This window comes from Sceloporus occidentalis, unplaced genomic scaffold, assembly GCF_023333645.1.
Source record: "Sceloporus occidentalis isolate IW3139 unplaced genomic scaffold, rSceOcc1.0.p SCAF_3, whole genome shotgun sequence".
Classification (NCBI taxonomy): domain Eukaryota; kingdom Metazoa; phylum Chordata; class Lepidosauria; order Squamata; family Phrynosomatidae; genus Sceloporus; species Sceloporus occidentalis.
Window position 1 is genome coordinate 129,138,502 of NW_028316983.1, and position 19,533 is coordinate 129,158,034.

The window sequence follows — 19,533 nt, forward strand, 5'->3', positions numbered from 1 at the left end:
TGCCTTCTGTAACTTGTGAAGGGTACAAAATCTGGATTATATTATCATTCAGATCCAGAATAAAAACCCTGGATGTGACACTGCTGCTAAGAGGGGAGATCTCTCATCTTGGGTCTTCACTTTCATTACAGACCCTTTGAATTGTCCATAGTCAAAGGATTGTTGGGGATAGATGGTGCCAGTCTCAGAGTTAATGGAGATATAGGAAGACATGGGAAGGTCTTGGATGTTGCTGCTAAACATGGAGTACATGATCAATGTGTCTGGTTGATGTTTTCATGCTAAAAAGGAGGAACCAGAAGGTTGTTTTCTGGCATGTAGATACTGTAGAAAAATTTCTTAAAAGCATAAAAAGTGATATTGAGATCTGAAATCTATTGGGAGATGGTTTTGTATGTAGAAAGAGGAAGAGTTTCTTTCTCAAGGCTGTGATTATGGTAATATAGTCTGATGTCTTTTCTCTTTCAGGGGACAGTCAGACAGAGGTTTGTAGTAATTATTACTACAAAGAAGAATCCTGAAGTGTAAATCATCTTGTAAATAACAGGTAATCTTTCCATTATCTCCAGTACCTTTGTCAGTTTCATTGATTAGAACAATTAAGATATCAAATCCAGAAACTTCAGAGAGTGGGCTGAACAAGGAAAACAGATTTCTTTCACGGTAATTGTTGTTCCCATCAAGAATTCTTATTTGAACATTGCAATACGTTACTACTTTGCTTCCATCATTTGCTGTCACTTCCTCCCTTATAAACCCATGAAGAAGATGCCATTTTCTAGATTATTTTCAGTGCTGGAAACTTAGCTCTACAGATCAGATATCATCTGAGTCTTGGCTAACAGCAGTGGTCTGAAGCTCACCTGGGTAACTGCAGTAGATGAAATTTAAATATTCCTCCCTATGACACTGAATGATGAAGTCAAGTGTGTAGCAGTTTTCATTCAATTTTAAATACACACAATTTATTATACTAGATTGGTGGGAGATTATCCAATCAAGTGCTTAATTTATCAACATTATTTCCCATATTGGAGATAGACAGTCTTTTCAGAACAGCTCTTCAAATATTTTCTACAAATGCTTTTTAGTTTCTAAAATTGTTTTAAGTTTTTGTAATCTTGGAAGACATTCTACAGTGTGATCTGCCTTATACTAAAAACAGACTATTTGCATATCCAGCCCAACATTGTTTATTCTGATTGGCAGTAGCTCTCCAAGGACTATAGTGGAGAGCCTCCTTAGCAATACAAAACGAAATATTTTCAGCTGGAGATAAGAACAACTGAACTGGGACCTTCTGCATGAAAACAATTGTACTCACTGAATATGCAGCTATGGTGTGCACATCAAACCCAGAACACTATGCCATATGTACAGACAAACAAAATCAAAATTTACTACATGTACTGCCAGCTAATGATAACTGTGGATTCAGTCCTATAATCTCTGGTATGGAAAGATCAGATCTCCACAACTGGAGTGCCAACCTTGGAAGAGGTTATCAGTTCTATGAATGAGATCCAGTTCCGTGTCACCATGGAATGGTCTACAGCATTAACTTCCTTAGATCTCTCATGTCAGGAGTGGTGAAAGAAGGGAGAGCAGACTTTAGGCAGGCTGTGGTAGACATTGGAAACAAAGCATCCCAAATCTACCAGTTCTGTACCACTCAGTCATAGCAACAGAATTGTCCTGTTAAGGTGACTGACCAAAAATGCAGATGATTTTATGTCTATTTTAACATGTTTCTGAGATTTCTATACAAATTTACAGCTACTGCCCCCCAAAGCTGTGTACAGAACAAAAACAACACTATCTTATCATTGCTTATTCAAATTAATGTATGAACAAAAACAAACCAACAAAGCTATACATCAAGAAAAAAGTAAAAGAGAACTGTTAACTTCTAAAGGCAAAGTTACAGATCACCTTCACCAGAAACATATACTTTTTCTTATGTCTATGTTTCCAGCACACGCACACACACAGCACAGAACTTTCTGCTTTGCATTTTGTTCTGACCTCACAGCCAACAATCAATTCCTTCCTAATCGTGCACACTTTGTGTACTGAATATTTAAGTATGTAAAGGGATCTTGTAGCACCTTTCAATTAACTGAAAGAGCAGTTAATTATGTAGACTTGAGTCTACTTCCTCAGATGCATGGGGTAGAATGGAAAGTCCAGATACAAACCTATATAAGCAGTATCTGCAGGAGACTGTCCATAGGAATACAACAATTTGTGGATGTGGAGATGATGTGATCAATTCAATTTTAACAATGGTTGTTGAGTGACAATGCAGGAGGAAATATGTTGCCTAAAGCCAAGGTGAGTGTACAATGATATGAATGACTATACTGCATGCATCTAATGAAGAGGTTTGTAATTTACAAATGAAGATGGGGAACAAGTATGTTATTCTGTAAGCTGCCATACAACTGTTTACAGTTTTATTATTCCAGATAAAATACCTCTAGTGGAAACTACCTTCACACAAGATGCTGACATTGGAAACACAAGAGGATGCTCATGATCTCAGCTGAACTACAGTTATATAGAAAGGGCTACTTTGAATTTTGAGTGCCACACAAGACAATCAGGATATTAAAATAACATATTTTCTTCTAGATTAATCCTAGCATAGTGTAGTATCAAAGACCACGGAAAAGAACTAGGAATACATAATGTAAGCCAAAATTTAGAAAAATAAAAGCTTACTCTAAATTAACTGTCCACCTTGAGCTTAAGAGACAGAGGTAACTCAAAAATTCAAAACCCAGTAGCTCACCTGATTAAAAGACAGATTTTCAGAATCAAAGTCTTCAGCAATGAGGATGTTGTCCTTCACCTGCTGATTAGTTAACGTATTGGAGGAAACTTCCTTTGAAAGTTTAGTTTTGCTCTTCCTTGAGTCTGTGGTCAGGGAAACGTCATGGCAATAAGACTGAAGAAAGGCTTGGACTCCATCAATCCCCACAAACTGGGAAACAGGAACACCACTGAATGTAACTTTTCCAGATTCAAACAGATTAGAATTTCTCCACCTGTGCAGCCTGATGGCCAGTAACACAAGGAGAAACATCAAAAACAAGCAGGACACAAAAGCCACTGAAACGACCAGATAAAAGGTGAGATCTGAAGGAGGATCTACAGGAGCTGAGATGCTGGTGAGATCATGTTGTCAGCCAGCACCATAGTGACTGTGACATAGACAGAGAGAGGGGGCTGCCCATTGTCCTTCACTAAGACCACCAGGCTTTGTTTGAGGGCATCTTTCTCCAGAAGGAACCGGACTGTCCTGATCTCACCAGTGTGGAGTCCCAGAGTAAAGAGCCCTGGCTCTGTGGCCTTGGTCAGTTGGTAGGAGAGCCAGGCATTCTGGCTGGAATCCGCATCCACTGCCACCACCTTAGTGACCAGGTATCCCGGCTCAGAGGAGTGAGGGGCCAGCTCTATCCCAGTGGAGCCATCAGTGGGAGGGGAAGGGTAGAGGATTTGGGGGGCATTGTCATTCTGATCCAGGATGAAGAGAGTCACTGAGACACTGGAGCTGAGTGGTGGGGAGCCTCCATCTTGGGCCTTGACCTGGAACTGAATCTCTTGGATCTCTTCATAATCAAAAGAGTTCAAGGCATAGACATCTCCAGTCTCAGAGTTAATGGACAGGTAGGAAGAGAGGGGAGAATCCCCTATTTCACTTTCAGTGATAGAATAGCATATTCTGGCATTCTCTTCCCAGTCTGGATCATTTGCTTTTACGGAAAAGATGGAGGCCCCTCTTTGGTTATTCTCCATAATATAGGAGCTATAGGCTGATTCTGCGAAAATTGGGTGGTTGTCATTTACATCTAAAATCTGGAGTGAGACAGTGCAATTTGTAGAAAGTGGAGGCACCCCGTGATCAGTGACTGTAATGCTGATATTATAATATGCTTCTTGCTCTCTATCCAGAGGTCTCTCTGTCATCAAACTGTAATAATTATTGTAAGATTTTTTCAGCTGAAAAGGGAGACTAGTGTCAATGGAGCAGAAGACTTTCCCATTTGTTTCTGAATCTTGATCTTGTATTTTTAGAAGGGCAACTACTGTCCCTGGTGGTGAATCCTCAGAAACAAAGTTGATATGAGGATACTTCTACTTGGGTTGCATTGTCATTCACATCAGTAACTGTTATAATTACTTTGGCTCTGTCAGACAAACCTCCCTCATCCTCTGCTTCCACTTGAAACTGATACAAGGGTGATTCCTCATAGTCAAGGTTCTTTGTCAGTGTTATTTCACCTGTAGCAGAATTTAAGTGAAATATTTGGGTTGCTGCTTCCTCAATATTTCTGAAAGAGTAGTGTACTTCTCCATTGCTTCCTTCATCCAGATCAGTTGCACTTACTATACAGAGTGTGGATCCTTTGAGAATATCTTCCTTGACAGTGACTTTATAGACAAGTTGGTTAAAAACTGTTGAATTGTCATTTGCATTGAGAACAATTACTTGAACTAGCACAGTGCCTGACCTAACTGGATTACCCCCATCAGTAGCTGTCAGTATTAGATCATAAACTGACTGCTCTTCCCTGTCTAGCATTTTGTCCAGAACTAGTATAGGGCTTCTGACATGTTGTAGTCCCATTTGAACATCCAGAGAAAAGTGGCTACTGCCTATAAGTTGATATCTCTGTACAGTATTGTTCCCCAGATCTGGATCTTGAGCTTCAGGAAGAGGGAACTGAGACCCAGGTGCAGAGGTCTCACTAATTTTTAATTTATGTTCCCTGACTGGAAAGCGGGGAGCATTATCATTTATGTCAATAATTTCGACTTCAATTGCATACAGCTTCATTTGATTCTTGACAATAATATCACAATTTAACAAACACTTCAGTATTTTGTCACAGATCTCCTCTCTGTCTATTCTTTCTGTGGTATATAAATGTCCATTTTCATAATTCAAAGCAAAATATGGAATCCTACCTCCACAACCAATGTGGACCTTGTTGCCTGATATCCCACTGATGTCAATTCCTAGGTCCAATGCAATGTTTCCCACCATGGATTCTTTCTGTTCTTCTTCAGGAATTGAATAGTGAATCTGCCCAGAAACCTTCCTCCAAATGATCACAAGTGTATAACAAATCAAACATATTCTCACTGTTTTCTGGAGTATTTTCCTCTCTCTCATTTTCCCCAGCAAACAAATAGAAGAAGATCTTATCTTCTCTGTATGATGTTGAGAATGGTAGCAAGTGAAAAAAAAAAGGTCTTAGAACGGTTCCCTTGGTTTTATGTCAGAGAAGTCAGTCTGAACGGCAAAGCAGGGTGCTTCTCTCACTGCATTTGTTCAAATGGGTGGACAGTGACACATTGGCAGGTTACAGACTGCCCATTTGGGGCGGGCTGTACCCGCCCCTTTCCCTGGAGTATCGGGGCCTCAGCGGCCAGAACGGCAGCCGCTGAAGCCCCAATCCGCCGCTTTTCAGGCTGCGGGGAAGTGGCAAAAGGCCCCTTCCCCGCAGCCTGGAAAGGGGTGTCCTTGGGGCTTCAAGCCCCAAAGACACCCCGCGGCGGCGGGGAGGAGGAGAAAGGGGCCCCTTGGCCCCTTTCTCCTTTGGTCCGCTGAGCGCAGCTGTCTGAAGGCTGTGCCCAGCGGACCAAACCAGGAAGGAGCTCCGAAACGGAGCTCCTTCCTGCTCCGTGCTAAGGCTGCACTAAGCGCCCTGGCGCGGAGCGAGGACATCATGTCCACGCTGCCCCGTATAGAGGCGGCGCGGTCGTGACATCCTCATGGTGGCGGCCATGTGGAACGGCTGCCCCCCCATTTTGTGCATGCGGAGCGCACACTAGGGTTAGGGGGGTGCGGAAGCACCGCCCCTTTCTAACCCTAGTGCACGCTCCGCACGCACAAAATGGCCCGTTTGTAACGGGCCTTAGAGGCTTATCCAAGTATTGAAAAGATTTCTGTCTAAATCTGCTTTCATGTTTATCTTTGCATAGCATTTCATCTGTAGAAGAGAATTCATTTACGTCCTGATAAAGCAGCAGACATGTTTCACATGGGACACATTGCACATGGCTCACAAATGTGGGCAGTCTTATCCACTGCCTTTTGGAGAAGGAAACAATCAACAGGGCTACTAAGCCTGGACTTTAGGCGACTAAGCTAAGTGAGGTTCATGTTTGTTTGTTTGTTTGTTTATGTTTTGTGTTTAAATAAAACAGCTGCCACCATTACATGATCACATATTTCTATCCAGATAGAGAAGTGGTGTGAACAACACTAAGGAAAAAGCATGTGAAACTAGGAACTGTTCTTTCTTCATTAACAGTAGCTCAGTTGCTCCCCTCTATAAGAATGCTATATTATAAGTACACATGATTGCAGGAAGGGGAGTACCAAATGATAACAAGTCTCATGGCAAAATGAGCGATACTCTATAAGAGTAAAAGCAGAGCAACAGCAGCTGCAGTGGCAGCAGCACAGAAGTAATAGGACACATACATCATTCACTCTACATGTGAAAATAAGCATAACATCATAATTCAAGGGAGTTTTTAAAATGCCACATGAGCACAAGATACTTTTCAGAACTCCAACTATGTCTGTACTATAACTTAGTATAAGTGTTTCTGTTTGTCCGCCTGTCAGCAGGTCATATTGCATTTTGCCAGTATGAATCCACATGCCTGATCTGAGAGGCATCAAACGTGGTATGTTATCAGTGGGAACAAAGAAAGACTACAGCAAGATATTCAATCTGTTCTATCACCTACTTTGGGTACTGCTTGAACAAAGTTTTTAGATTTCTGTATTTATCTTTTTGTTTCCTTATTGAAAACAGGTTTATGAAAATATTTTTTTAAAAAAGCAAATTTACATTTACGTCAGCCTCTGAAATGAAATGTGGAAGTTCAGAACAGAGTGATATCCCTCCCCCCCCCCCCCCCCCCAGAAAGTAGCTGTTTTGGGTTCATTTTGCATAGAGCCTGTTGTGAAACACATCTTAAGGATAAGTTCTACCAGTCAAATTTTCATGTAATTGAAACCATAAATGAATCCATCAATATCAATATCAACCTAGGTAACATCTGCACAGTGTCTCTTGCTACTCTCAGCCAGAAGGCAAAGCAAATATCCCAGTTCCTCAGCATCTAAAAAAACTTTTAAAAAATGCCCCTTTACATATCCTTTTCATATCAGGTGCAGCTAGTATAGTGAATTAGGTGGTTATAAAGCATTCCATAGCCACTTTCAGTTGTACAAATCAATAGTGCTACCCTACTGAATAGATTAATAAAGTACATTAGTTTTTACACGTTTACCCGAGTTAATTTGTGCACATGACTCCATGTATGTGTGCACATGCATGTAGAGAAGAATAAAGACAGGGAAGGAGAGAGAAAAAGTATTTTTACTAGACGTAGTTATGAAAATGAAAGATCATAATCACAATCTTCCTAGAATCCTAGAGTTGGAAGAGACCCCAAGGACCATCCAGTCTAACCCACTGCCATGCAGGAAATCACAATCAAAGCACCCACAACATATGGCCATCCAGCCTCTGTTTAAAAACCTCCAAAGAAGGAGACTCGGCCACACTCCGAGGGAGTGCGTTCCACTGTTAAACAGCTCTTACTGTCAGGAAGTTCCTTCTAATGTTTAGGTGGAATCTCTTTTCCTGTACCTTGCATCAATTGTTCTGGGTCCTAGGAGATTATCCCATGGAGGCTTACCGTTGCTAAAACATTGCTAAACCGTCCCAAAAGCAGCCATTTCCCCAATAACAGGAACACGTGTGGTGATATAATGTGCTATTTGCTTCTTCATATCTTAGTATTTGTTCTTAACATGGATGGGAAACAATACTATATCCACTTACCTTTACATTATTTTTGCTTATCTCAGTAGGACTGGTATCAAAGGTCACATGAGATGACTGAACTTCTAATTGTCAAGAAGACCAACTGATATAAGTCTTTCAGTTAGAATTTTCACATCTTTCAGTTAGAATTTTCATTAGTTCCTATGGTTTCAACATTTCAAATGTAACACAGTTTTACCAGTAAGCAGCGTATTATTCTTTGTGTGTGCATGTGTGTGTGGGGGAGTGATGGCACAGAAAGTGATAAAAATACATGAATAGAATATCTTAGACAAGAAGGAAAGTAGATTTCATTGCCTGCAATGTCACTATTAGCTCTGTTATAGTTTGATATTGGGCCCTGATGGCACAACGGTTAAATGATGGTACTGCAGCCACAACGTTGTTTGTTTGATCCTAGAGGAGGGCTCCGCCATCCACTCGGACTTCCATCCTTTCGTAGATCAGTAAAATGAGTACCCAGCTTGTGTACAATTTACACATTGTAAATTGTTTAGGGAGTGCTAGTTCACTGATACTGAAGAAATGTAAAAATGTACTTGCTATTGCTATTCCTTGAGGAATATGAAAATCAGGTGATGTACAGTAATTTGAAATTAAATACCTCTGTCATTGCACTGGATACAATATTACTCCAAAATTAAGTGGATTTTTGAGAAATTAAAATACTTCTATGCATATTTATATTTTTGTTGTCCCTGTGTCCAATCATTATGAAGAGAAGAGAATTAAAATAAAAATGTCACTAGGGAATTGCCATTAGCAAATCATGCTCAGGCAAGGTGCTTGGTCAGGGGAGCACCCAAGCTTCTTATCTAGTCATGATGCTTTTGGCTTCTCCAATCCCACTTTACATCTGACTGGGTTGAACCTGATTGGCTAGTTTTCTGCTTTTCTTCAGAACCTGTGAAAACTTTGTAGGCTCCTGGAAATGCAAATGTTTGTCGGTCCGGAGAAGATGATGTCTGCCTCACTCCACCTCAACACAGTCTGCAAATGGTGCTCCGCATTAATTCTGGGAATGCTCTTAATGCTACAAATATGCCAGTATCATTATGATACTGAACCAACAGCAAAACCAAGAGACTTGTATAAAGGAAACCAAAATCTGCATTTGTTGCAAATATGTCTGGTACATTCTATGAAATAACAATGACAAATGTACTATTTTAATGATGTGGGAGCTTTATACTTAAACATCAGGTTTTTTGTGATCCTAGTAGACCAATGAAGGAAAGAAAGGGGGAAAAACAAGAATAATATTCCAGGCAAAGCTTAAAATTCCTCGCAATGCCACAACTCCCATTGGTTCCCACCACTGGCTATGCTACTTACATCTGAGGAGAGTGGCAGTTCAAAAATATCTGGAAGAGCACACATTCTCCATTCCTAATGAAGGCTACTTGTAGAATATCTTTCCAACTAAAATAACATATTGTTTCCAGAATCACTACAGACAACAGACAGATGGAAAAATTATCTCAAAATAAATGGGTGCTAATATAGTCAAAGAAAGTCTCATTCATCAAAAGTTATTACAGTCTGCCCTCCATATCCACCAATTTGTTATCCATGGATTCAAGCACCAAGGCTTAAAGATATTTTAAAAATAAATCAGTTCCAAAAACCATATCTTGATTTTCCATTTTATATAAGGGACACCATTTTACTATCCCATTGTATTTAATGGGACTTCAGCCACCAGGGATTTTGTTATCTGCCGGAAATCATGGAACCAAACCCTAATGGATAACAATGGCCCACCGTACCTTGCCTTGATTATAATTAGATCAGACACATGGGAACTATATTATCATATTAAAAGAAATATAAAACATGAAATGAAAATCTTTTAAATTTGATTATTTGCTCACCTGTATTAGATCACCATTATTCAAGCATACATCTTCCCCAGATAGGATAGGGTTTTTTAAATCAGAGTTCTGTTCTTTGCTTGGATGACCTGAATAAATTATCTTAGAAGTATCAAACTTGCTTTTCCTAGAATCATTGGTTAGAGAAACCTCATGGCAGTAAGACTGAAGAAAGGCCCGGACTCCATCAATCCCCACAAATTGGGAGATAGGAACACCACTGAAGTTAACATTACCAGACTGAGACAGCTGAGAATTTCTCCATCTGTACAATTTGATGGCCATTAACACAAGAAGGAAGGTCAAGAATAAACAGGACACAAAAGCCACTGCAACCACCAAATAGAAGGTGAGATCTGAAGGAGGATCTATAGGAGCTGAAATGCTGGTGAGATCTGAGAGCATTTCAGGGATGCTGTCAGCCAGCACCACAGTGACTGTGACAGAGGCAGACAAAGGGGGCTGCCCATTGTCCTTCACTAAAACCACCAGGCTTTGCTTGAGGGCATCTTTCTCCAGAAGGAACCGGGCTGTCCTGATCTCTCCAGTGTGGAGTCCCAGAGTAAAGAGCCCTGGCTCTGTGGCCTTGGTCAGCTGGTAAGAGAGCCAGGCATTCTGTCCAGAATCTGCATCCACAGCCACCACCTTAGTGACCAGGTATCCTGGCTCAGAGGAGCGAGGGGCCAGCTCTATCCCAGTGGAGCCATCAGTAGGAGGAGAAGGGTAGAGGATTTCTGGAGCATTGTCATTCCGATCCAGGATGAAGAGGGTCACTGAGATATTGGAGCTGAGTGGTGGGGAGCCTCCATCTTGGGCCTTCACCCGGAACTGAATTTCCTGGATCTCTTCATAATTAAAGGAGTCTAAGGCATAAAGAATCCCAGTCTCAGAGTTAATGGAGAGGTAAGAGGACAGGAGTGATTTCCTTATTTGATCATCAATAATGGAATAGCATATTCTGGCATTCTCTTCCCAGTCCGGGTCATTTGCTTTTAGGGTAAAGATGGAAGTTCCTCTTGGATTATTCTCTAGAAGATATGAGGTGTACGATGATTGCACAAATATTGGAGGGTTATCATTTGTGTCTTCCACCTGCATAGAAATAATCTCAAAAGTAGAGAGTGTTGGAGTCCCTTTATCATTTGCTGTAATGGTAATATTGTAAGATGCCACTTCTTCTCTGTCAAGGATTCTCTCTGTCACTAATGTATAAAAATCGTCTTGTGTTTGCTTTAGCAGAAATGGTAGGTTGCTGGGAACTGAACATGTAACCTGCCCATTGACTCCTGAATCTTTATCTTGTACATTCAAAATGGCAACAATAGTTCCTGTTGGTGAGTTCTCAGAGATAGAACCAATTACAAATGTCACTGTTAATTCTGGTGCATTATCATTTAAGTCTGTAACAAAGATCACAACCTTTGTTCTGTCACTCAGCCCACCCCCATCTGTGGCTTGTACTTCAAATTCATATAAGGATGATTCTTCATAGTCAAGGTTCCCTGCTAGGGTAATTTCTCCAGTTGTGGAATTCAACAGAAAAATCTGGGATATTCTTTTGGTGATTTTTTGGAAAGAATACTTTATATCTGCATTGATTCCCTCATCCAGATCTGTGGCTTTTACTGTAGCAATCGTGGACCATCTGGGAATGTTCTCATCGACACTCACTTCATAGGCTGATTGGCTGAAAATGGGTGCATTGTCATTTGAGTCAAGAACAGTGATGTGGATTTGTAATGTGCCAGATCTGATTGGCTCACCCCCATCGGTAGCTGTCAGGATTAGATCATAAATTGATTGCACCTCCCTGTCTAGAGCTTTCTCCAACACCATTTTAGTGTGCCTTACACCATCTTCTTCTCTTTGCACCAATAGTGAAAAATGACTGCTTCCTGTGAGTTCATAGCCCCGAATAGAATTTGTCCCCAGGTCTGGATCTTGAGCTTCAGGAAGAGGGAACTGTGATCCAGGGTTAGATGTTTCACTGATTTTCAGTTCCCATCCCATCGACAGAAAAGAAGGGACATTATCATTTATGTCTAAAATTTCTACTTCAGTGACATAAAGCTTTAAGGTGCTCTCAACAATAACTTGGAACTTTAAGATACAGATCTCTGCTTTTGCACAAATTTCCTCTCTGTCAATTCTCTCAGAGGTCTGTAAATGCCCACTGTGAAAATTCAGTTCAAAATATTGGATCATACCTTTACTAGTAACAATGCGGAGTCCATGCTCTGAAACTTGCTTTCTGTCCATTCCCAGATCATTTGCAATGTTCCCCACAAAAGAGCCTTTGTGCATCTCTTCAGGAATGGAATAACGAATTTGCCCAGAGATTGCCTTCCAAACAAACACCATGATAAGGCAGTGCAGGATTCCTCCTCTGAAGTTCCAAAGACTGCGTTTTTCTTCCATTCTCTTGCAGTTCTGATTCAAAGCAGATTCTGTGAGGCTTTAAAGCATTTTGTTCCCTAAACCATCAATCCAAGTCTCGTCTATCTGGTATCTGTTAGTTTTGTTCCTGTGTATTTTACCAGCAGAGATGGCTGGTTGAAGCTCTCTATACATTTCTCTGCTGGATTGGTGAACAGTGACACCTAGAGTCATAACCAAAAACTACAGGTGCTTCATGTTGGAACTGTAATCACAAACCAAATTTTATTTTTCTTATATTATGATCATTTTACTTATACTCACAACCTAATAAATTCATCCATAGGGCCATATTGCAGGACTGTACATTGAATTACATTTCCCTGAATCAATAATATGCTTCTTGTAAAATATACATGCATAGCATAGCTAGATTGGTGCATCTGATGACTGATATTGACTGATTTGGTGATGTACATTATATTCTTGCTCTTCATGTGTCATCTGCAGAAGAACTGCATCCACACAAATTAAGCTGCATAACCAAGGCAGACTAAATTAAGTTTGGAATCTGAAGGAGAGGGGGAATCTCAGAAGCACCTTCTCTTTTTCTCTGGCAATAAAAAGTAACACTTTAATTAATTAATTAATTAATTATACTTTGCTGACTTTTGATGGATCCCAGAAGAAGCTACCTTGGGTAACTACCTAATTCTGGCAAGATGGTAGTGTTATAGCTGACTAAAAATCTACTGTCTGAGGTCCAAAACACACTGCAGAAATAATCCGGTTTGAGACCACTTTAACTGCTGCAACTCAGTGCTAGGGAATCCTAGCAATTGTAGTTTATTGTGGCAGCAAAATTCCCAGACAGAGAAGGCTAAATGTATCACAAAACTACACTTCTCAGAATTCCCTAGCATTGAGCCAGGGCAGTTAAAGCAATCTCAAACTTGATTATTTCTGCAGTGTGTTTTGAACCTGTAACTAAAGTTAATACCAATCCAATAAAGCCCCTTCTCCACACCGTAATTTGGCACACACCCAGCAGATCTTCTCCCCAACCTTCCAGCACTGGAATTATGGAAAGTTCCAGTGTCAGAGAATGTCACAGGACATCAATTGTCAGAGATAAGCCATGTTGTCTTGGAGGTGAGGGCAGAGAATCTGAGATCCTATTTCTTCATCCAAAGGCTTTTTCTGCCCTCTGTGGGGGGAGATCTGGTGTACCCTTTGGTCTTTGGGACATTGTTCCTGGAACCAAAGCTTCTCACTGAAACAATCTAAAAGCACTCTTTAATACAGTGATTCTAAAGCAACTATTATTTCAAAATATAAATTATAAAACCATCATTAAACTACACACACACACACACACACACACGCACACACACAACCTCAAGAAGATAAGTTGTTTTAAACAGCAGTCAGTAAAAGTATTGCTGTGTCTTTAGCTACTATGTTCAGATGCCTTAGTTTAGAACCTAAAATATTATGGTTTAGGTAAGCACCTCCCAGAAGTGCAAGCTCTTCCAAGTGCTAGATGCTACTACTTGAAAGACCTTTTGCCCTGACACTACTCCCCTAATATGTGAAGATGGGAGAAGCAGGTCTTGGTGTTTGGGCAGGCTTATAAGTGATCTTTTTGGATTTTCTCATTTCAACCTGTTGTCCCTTTTTTCAACCCTCAGAATCACATGTGGCTTTTTTCCCTGTCCCTGTTTGGTACCACAGGTCTGCAAGGTTCATTTAGCTTCCAGCTGAAGCTGGACTGAAAGCTGACATTCCTTAGCATTTTGAAGGAATTAAGAAATATTACTCTCCAACCAAGAAAGAAAACACACAAATAAGGCCGCCCGACTCAGCAGGTTGGCCTGGTTGCTGGGGTGGCCATGTCGCACCAGCTCCTTCGCCGCTGGGGCCTCCAAGCCCCAGCAGCCTCCGCTTCGGCGGACTTACCCGCTATTGGTGCAGGGAGTGGAAGGGGTGGACCTTCCGCTCCCAGCACTGGGAACTGTAGTTACCAGCCCCCCTTGTGGGGCTTGTGGAAAGCCCCTTTGGCATGCTCTGGTCCTCTGGGGCATCCTACTGGCTGCCGGGGCTGGGAGTCGGTACGTCTGTTTTGAAGCTAATTTTGATTGGTTGCAGTAATTCTCCACACAATAGATAGATAGATAGATAGATAGATAGATACTCATACCTACAAAGGCAGACACACAGGCATATGTTTCTAGAGATATCCACAGACATTATGTACAGCTTGTCCTCATTTCCTCCCCTCATACTAACTGAGACAACATCCTGGACTGGACAACACTGAACCTCCAAATCACTTCATATTTTTAGTACCCAGTAAAGTGTATATAGGAAGCATGATCACAAGTTGAAGGTTTATTTCCTTAAAAGCTGCTCTGAAGGACAAATCAAAATCTCCATTTAGGTCTTTGTAGGGAAGGTCCAAAGAGGCCCTGTAGAATGTCATCTGGAAATCAATTACACTGTATTGCATAAATAAGAGCCTTTCATGCTTCAGATTTCTGAAAGTCTAAAGAATAAGACTTTGTACTTATTTGTGTTCCTCTGTTTTCCAGGTAAAATAGAAAGCGTGGTGCTCAAATAATTATATTTCGCTTGTTCACTTGAATGACCTGAATGTGGAGACGTTATTTTTGAAGAAACATTTTTTCAAAAGACATGGGGTTGAAATACTATGGAGTTCAAAAGGAGAAACTAAATTCAGTCAAAGAAACAGTAAAATATCAAAGTGTAAAGAAAAAGAAACTCACCGTGCCTTCAGGTACCATTTCAGAATTCAAATGGCTGCCTTCACTGAACATCAAAGAAATTCCAGATTTTTCATTGCCAAGAATATTCTGGGCTATTTGGACACTAGGCTGCAGGAAAGCAAACTCATTTCTCCTGGATTCAGAGGACAAACACACCTGATAGGAGTAAGGCAAAGTCCCATCTTCATAATTTGGGGGGAATATGGCTCCGGTCTTTGAGTGAGCATCAGGAACGAAGCACTGAAGGAAAGTGGGGTTCCTTGACCTTTGGAATCTCATCATGATGGTCAATGTCACCGTCACCAGGAACAGGAAAGACACCAAAGCCAAAGCCAACACCAAGTAAAACTGTAGATCAGATGGAGACCCTAAATCACTAGGTTGGGAGTTCATCTCTGGCAAGGCCTCTTGGAAGTTCTCTGCAAACACCAGGTTCACAGTCACAGTGGCTGAGAGGGGAGGATGTCCATTATCCTTCACCATAACGACTAGCCTCTGCTTCACAGCATCTCTCTCAAGTAATACTCGGGCTGTTTGAATCTCTCCTGTGTGGGAGCCAATGGTGAAGAGGGAGGGCTCTGTGGCCTGTAGCAGATGGAAAGAGAGCCATGAATTGTGTCCAGAGTCAGCGTCCACTGCTACCACTTTTGTCACCAGATAGCCTGACTCAGCTGACCGAGGCACCATCTCAAAGGCCGATGAACCTTCAGTTGCTTGGGAAGGGAACAGAATCTGGGGGGTGTTATCATTCCTGTCCAAGACACACAATTTCACTGTTGTACTGCTACTGAGAGGAGGAGAGCCTCCATCCTGGGCCTTCACTTGAATCTGAAACTCTCTCAGTTGCTCATAATCGAAGGAGCGTTGGGCATAGATGGTTCCAGTCTCAGAGTTAATGGAGATATAGGAGGAAATAGGTAAGTCTTCAACATTGCTTCTGAGAATGGAGTAAGTGATTTGGGCATTGCGGTCCAGATCTGGGTCAGAGGCCTTGATGTGGAAAATGGAAACTCCAGAGGGGTTATTCTCTAGAATGTAAGCAGTATAAGAATGTTTTTCAAAGGCTGGGGGGTTATCGTTGATATCTGAGATCTGCATGGAGATGGTTTTGTGTGTGGACAGAGGAGGTGTGCCTTTGTCTGTGGCTGTGATTGTGATATTATACTCTGAGGCCTTTTCCCTGTCAAGCGGACCATCTGTGAGGAGTTTGAAGTAATCGTCTGAAGATGAGACAATCTGGAAAGGAACAAATTCCTGAAGATGACAAGTGGCGTCTCCATTTTCTCCAGAATCCTTGTCATGTACTTTAATGAGGGCAATCACAGCTCCAGGTGCAAGATCTTCCGGAATTGGGCTGGAGATGGACGTAAAGATCACATCGGGAGCATTGTCATTCTCATCAAGAACTTCAATTTCCACATTGCAATGTGCCAGCAATCCTCCTCCATCACTTGCTTGTATTATCATCACATAATTTTTTATGTTCTCAAAATCTAAGTTCTCCATAAGTGTAATTGTTCCGTCTCTGGAATCCAGTTTGAATTTCTGCTCAGCTGCTTCTGGGATGTCACTGAAAGTATAAGTGATCTCAGCATTTGATCCTTCATCATTGTCAGAGGCTTTAACCTGTAGCACAGACACCCCTATGGGGGCATTCTCTTTTAGGCTTACCTTATAGGTTACCTGGGAGAAAATTGGTGTATTATCGTTAGTATCAGTTACATTAACTCTTATGTTAAGAGTCCCAGTTTTTCTAGGAACTCCTCCATCCATAGCTGTAAGGATCATGTAGTGGGTGTGTTCTGTTTCCCTGTCTAATTGTTTCTGTAATATTAATTCTGCATATTTGCCTCCATCTTTAGTCTCTTTAACTTCTAGTTTGAAATAAGGAATTGGGCTAAGATTATAATCTTGGAGGGAGTTGTTTCCAATGTCCTTGTCTTCAGCATTTCCAAGGGCAAATCGAGCGCCAGGAAGATTAGACTCACTCACTTTAAGGTCAATATTTTCTTTCCGAAAGTGGGGAGCATTATCATTCACATCCTGAATAAAAATATTTATATGAAAAATATTCAAGGGATTATGTGCCAGAACTTCTAATTTTAAGACACAAATGGATGATTTTCCACAAATCTCTTCTCGATCTATCCTATCCTTCACATACAGGTTTCCATTCTGTTCATTCAGAGCAAAGTATTGCTTTCCAGAAGAGATCCCAAGCTTGCGTTTTGTCAAGTCTCTGACCTCCAGCCCCAAATCTTTAGCAAGGTTCCCCACAAAGAAGTCCTTCTCTGCTTCTTCTGGCACTGAATAGTGAACCTGCTCAGACATCACACAGGAAAAGACAGACCAGAGTATGAATGAAAACGGTACTTGCCTGAAATTGAGTTCCCTGATCCTCTCTCTGTACCTTATTTCCATCATCATTTTCATTGATTTTTCTCTCCTATTCTCCACAACTCTCCAGTTCAAGACTCCAAGTACTTTGCAGTAGGATAGTAGAAATAGTTCTTAGTAGCTTATGTTTTAAGAAGTGAGAGCTTTCATTTCTGGAGAAGCTTTTAAATAAACCCTTCCATTGAATCTTCTTTCTTACCAGCAAAAATATACTGCTGCAGTCTTCAGTGATAATCCATTCCATGGTTGTTCCCTTGTTGTCCAACAGTGACACTCTCCGTTCACACAGAGAACTGCCTTTGCTTTTTAAAAAAATCCTTGAATTTCTACATTTATCCCACTCCCCAAATATAGAGAATCATTTAAAAAATATATTGCTAACATGATTTTCCTGCTGTATTCCAGACTGCTAAGCAGACTGGAATACATTTACTTTATTCACATTAAAAAAACAATACACAAACCAGTGGAACCAGTGTCATTTCAAATGTCTTTCCACTTATGTACTCCTCTCTTTTACACTGAAATTAGTGCAAGTGAACAGAGAATTTTAATGCCACATGTCTGCCAGAGGTTCAACTTGTTAATTAGTCATAAGTTGTAACAAATGGAAGTTGACCAATATAGAGAATGTAAACCAACCAATACATTTAATATAATGTAAGTAGATGAAAAGCTAGTTTATACCTAGTCAAACTCATAGTCCATTTAGCCAGCTAACTGAAGGATACTGAAAGAAGCAGTAGAGGCTTGAAAGCACTTTCCTGTTTCATTGTTTTTCTCACAGCCACCTGTTATTCCCCTCCAAGTTCTCCAAGAGACACTTTGTTATCTTGAGAAGTGGAAAAAATGGGAGAGAAGGCTATGTCTGCTTCTATATTGCAGAAATAATGCTCCTCTTTGACACTGCCGTAAATTCATGCAACTTCATCCTACGTAGTCCTGGGATTTTTGATTTTACAAAGTCTTTAGCTTTCTCTGCCAAAGAGTGCTACAAATCCCAGGATTCCATAGGATTGTGCCACGGCAGTTAAAGTGGCCTCAAACTGCATTATTTCTACATAGCAGCAAGGGTGGTCTACATTTTGATCTGGACCCAAATTCAATGGGATTTGAGTCCTGTTTTAAATGTAGTGAGTTTTTTCAAACTAGGGAGTTTATATTTCAGTCTTGCTCAAATACAAATTTGCCATATATCAAATTGGGATGAACATTATTTCCTGAGGAGAGCTGAGTAACTGACTTTTGTTGTACAGTCAGACCTCAGTATCCATGTTTTTTTGTTAATCCACAGATCCTACCATCCACGGCTTGAAAATATTTTAAAAATATATAAATTCCAAAAAGAAAACCTTGATTTTGCCATTTTATATAAGGAACACCACATTACTATGCCATTGGATTTAATTGGACTTGCACATACATGGATTTTGGTATTCATGAAGAGTCCTGGAAGCAAACCTCAGTGGATGCCACTGTAGTAGATGATCTAACACATTGTGAAACTAGGTTGGTGGTTCCACAAAACAGAGCAGGGTTGTGGAACTGTTGAACTTCATACCCACAGAAGTTAGGCTGACCCCATCTCTTTTAAGTTTCTGGTGGACATCCAAAACACTGTTATTCTGCATGGCATTGAGTGTTTGAAATTGCTGTTTTAACTGTTTCAAAACAGTTTAACAGTTTCAAAACAAAATGGAAATTCTCATTCTAATGAGACTCCCATCAATGCCTAGCGACCCCAAAAGATAGATAAATATTGTTTGCAGTTATTTGTAAACAAGTGTAATTCTTTGGTGTGTGTGTGTGTGTGTGTGTGTGTGTGTGTGTGTGTGTGTGTGAAAAATGCTTGTTGCTATTTCCATTTTAGAAAAGGGTGTCTTGAAATTAAGGCTCTCTGTTGAGAAAAAGAACAACTGCAAGATTCTTGGCATTTCGGGACTTTGCTGTGCAAAAATATTTTGCACAGGAAATATGCATTTAGTTCAACCACCTCTTCCCTTACTGTTTTTCTTTCTATCCAGAAAAACAATAGGGCTTTTTGACCAAATAAATTTTCTTGAACAAAGACAAAAGATGCTCACAAATATACAGTAACCAAGAACAAAAGAGTCTCAGAACTGAACAGAAACACCTGTATTCTTATAGAGGAGGAAGAAAATCACTGATAAAGTTCATTTATAGGAATGAAATAAGCCAGACTTACATCATAATCATTGT

The 19,533-nt window shown here is 40.6% G+C and overlaps 2 protein-coding genes and 1 pseudogene across 11 annotated transcripts in view; all 3 read right to left on the reverse strand.

Annotated features, from left to right (window-relative positions):
* Window positions 1-19,533, reverse strand: part of LOC149316757 (protocadherin gamma-A6-like) — a 379,402-nt gene that overhangs the window by 269,859 nt on the left and 90,010 nt on the right. The window contains exon 1 of one of the 10 annotated variants that reach the window (XM_089516196.1): window positions 14,917-17,420. The exons of 8 other annotated variants lie outside the window; for them this stretch is intronic. In XM_089516196.1, the coding sequence (XP_089372322.1) occupies window positions 14,917-17,349 (2,433 nt within the window). In that variant the 5' untranslated portion in view covers window positions 17,350-17,420. Of the gene's footprint in view, window positions 1-9,754; window positions 12,186-14,916; window positions 17,421-19,533 lie in introns of those variants that run through there. One more of the 10 variants, XM_089516213.1, reaches the window with a different exon arrangement.
* Window positions 1-19,533, reverse strand: part of LOC149316760 (protocadherin gamma-A6-like) — a 211,839-nt gene that overhangs the window by 157,804 nt on the left and 34,502 nt on the right. The window lies entirely within an intron of this gene.
* LOC149316764 (protocadherin gamma-A12 pseudogene) lies at window positions 2,768-5,182 on the reverse strand (annotated as a pseudogene).